Consider the following 2,500-nt stretch of genomic DNA (forward strand, 5'->3'; position numbering starts at 1 on the left):
AAAAATTATTAGAGTAAAATAAAACATTAAAACGTTCATAATAAACAATAGTAAACAAGAATTAAAAAAAAAAGAAAAAATAGACCACCCATGCCGGGAATCGAACCCGGATCACTTTGGCCATAGGCGGACGTGCTACGACAACTTTACTAGAGTTGTGCGCCTTGAATCACTGTGTGTCCCTGTCGCTCTCTCTCGTGCTCTCTGTCTCTCTTTCAGTCTCACCGACACCAAACACTGCATTGTAGTTTCTTTGCCGAGACCAAATCCCCACCCGCTGGCTGGCTTGCAAATCATGCTTTTCTCGTCACTGTGTGACGTGTTCGGCGGTTCTATGAGCCGAACGGCAGTTCTATCCCACCGCGAACTCCGCCCGCCGTTAAGAGTCGTTTTTGTGATTTATTTCGCATTTAGGTCCCAGGTAAGATTATGAAGTTTTAATACGATCAATCGTACCTATTATCAAGTTAGTGTATCAACTTTTGAACGAACTGCGCCCAGTAGTTTCCCAGCAATAAGCTGTTAAGTCGAGACAGACACACAGATACACACACAGACAGACACACAATTAAAGTCTGTTGGACCCTAGTACTGCGTACTCGGGGATAACTATACTACCCCTTTGACTGCCACAATGCATATCACATTCGTACTTAACACTTTGAAACTGTGTATCAACACGCTGGAATGCAGGCGTTAGATCGACGTTACAGGAAGCGACTGAAGCTAACAGTTTGAGCGGATATATCCGTACCTGGTCAGATAGAACCATATAAGTGAGTACGGATATATCCGTACATGGGAGACAATGAGTTAAGACATCATCAAAAATCAATCCTCTAGCAAGGGAAACAACCGCTGTATTTTGCCCTTTGAATTGCAGCAGGACGATTGCCTCCCCTGAATAACATTTTAAAACTGGGTTATCTTTAGCGTTTTAGTATTCTAGTTCTAGTATAAAAGCCTGCCCAAATCAAAGACGGTGAGTCGAATCGTTAACATGCAAATGACTGTGCTTTAGAGAAAAATAATTCTAGGCAGTTCCACCAAAGTTACACGAAGGTAAAGCCAACTGCAGTCCCCGCCCGCTGCCAGTTGTACGGGGAAAAGGAGGACCTGGAGAAGACAGTATCATTTGTCTCGCTGTCCGGGCTGACAATACAGACGTCTGATCGACAAGAAGAAGTAAAAGAACACGAAGGTAGTCATATCAGACTGTGATTACCTGAGTGGGTAAATGGTGAAACCTGAGATGAGTAAAGAAAGCTCTGGGTTCGTCGGGAGGAGTCATGAGGTGTTGAGGTATGTACTCAAACACCTCAAAACTCAACGTGTTTGGTTTGTAGTCCGTGTTGCCTTGTAGCAGCATCCTGACTATCTGCTGCACCCAGTGGTTTCCTGCAAGTATAATACAGGTACAAGGTCAAGGTCAAGGTAGTCCCATAGGACGGGCGCTGTGGCGGGGTGGTAAGACGTCGGCCTCTTAATCGGAAGGTCGAGGGTTCGAATCCCGGCCGCGGCCACCTGGTGGGTCAAGTGTGGAGATTTTTTCCGATCTCCCAGGTCAACTTATGTGGAGACCTGCTCGTGGATTATCCCCCTTCGTGTGTACACGCAAGCACAAGACCAAGTGCGCACGGAAAAGATCCTGTAATCCATGTCAGAGTTCGGTGGGTTATAGAAACACGAAAATACCCAGCATGCTTCCTCCGAAAGCAGCGTATGGCTGCCTTATTGGCGGGGTAAAAACGGTCATACACGTAAAATTCCACTCGTGCAAAAAACACGAGTGTACGTGGGAGTTTCAGCCCACGAACGCAGAAGAAGAATAAGGTAGTCCCATAACCATGTTTGGTTGTAGGGGGGCGAAATGTTAGAGATCTCAACTTCTCTCGAGGTCGGTGCCCACTCCTCTCCCTCCCTACCTTCAAATACAATAAAGACTTTGATATAAACAAATATTGCTATTTCATATGTTACGTGGATTTCCATTGGTCAATTGGGCAAAACTGAGCTCAGTGCAAAAGTGATATCGACGACATTTCCGTCGATATCAGTTTTGATATCGACGACCTCTTTATTGGTTCCCCACTTCAAAAACAAAACCACCTAAATTTAAAAACAAACAAATATATATGAAAATGTAATTATCCCAGAATTTAGTTGAGCAAGTGACAAAAGACTTTTTGAAAGGAAAGACATTTTAAAATACTGAAAAGTACAAGAAAAGAGTGAACAAAAAGAAATAATAATCAGAGGGAGGGGTATGGAACAGCCAAAACTGAGACAAATACTTTTGTAATTTCTTTACAGTAAATACAAAATGTCCAGAGAATTAGCAATATATCTAACATTGACTGACTGTGTGATGATATCTTCTGCTATTGGTCTGTTTCGACATTGATATCAAAATCTCGACCTACGGTCTCGATTTTGATATCACTGTCTCAACAGACCATAGCAGAAGATATCATCACACAGTCCGTCAATATTGGGTAAA

General features: G+C 43.2%; 1 protein-coding gene across 1 annotated transcript in view; it reads right to left on the reverse strand.

Moving 5' to 3' along the window:
* The window catches only part of LOC138976186 (sulfotransferase 1C2-like), a 21,675-nt gene that overhangs the window by 11,428 nt on the left and 7,747 nt on the right, over nucleotides 1–2,500 (reverse strand). The window contains exon 3 of the mRNA XM_070349030.1: nucleotides 1,226–1,398. Coding sequence (XP_070205131.1) covers nucleotides 1,226–1,398 — 173 coding nt within the window. The remainder of the gene's footprint in view (nucleotides 1–1,225; nucleotides 1,399–2,500) is intronic.

Source organism: Littorina saxatilis, linkage group LG9 (assembly GCF_037325665.1).
Source record: "Littorina saxatilis isolate snail1 linkage group LG9, US_GU_Lsax_2.0, whole genome shotgun sequence".
Classification (NCBI taxonomy): Eukaryota; Metazoa; Mollusca; class Gastropoda; order Littorinimorpha; family Littorinidae; genus Littorina; species Littorina saxatilis.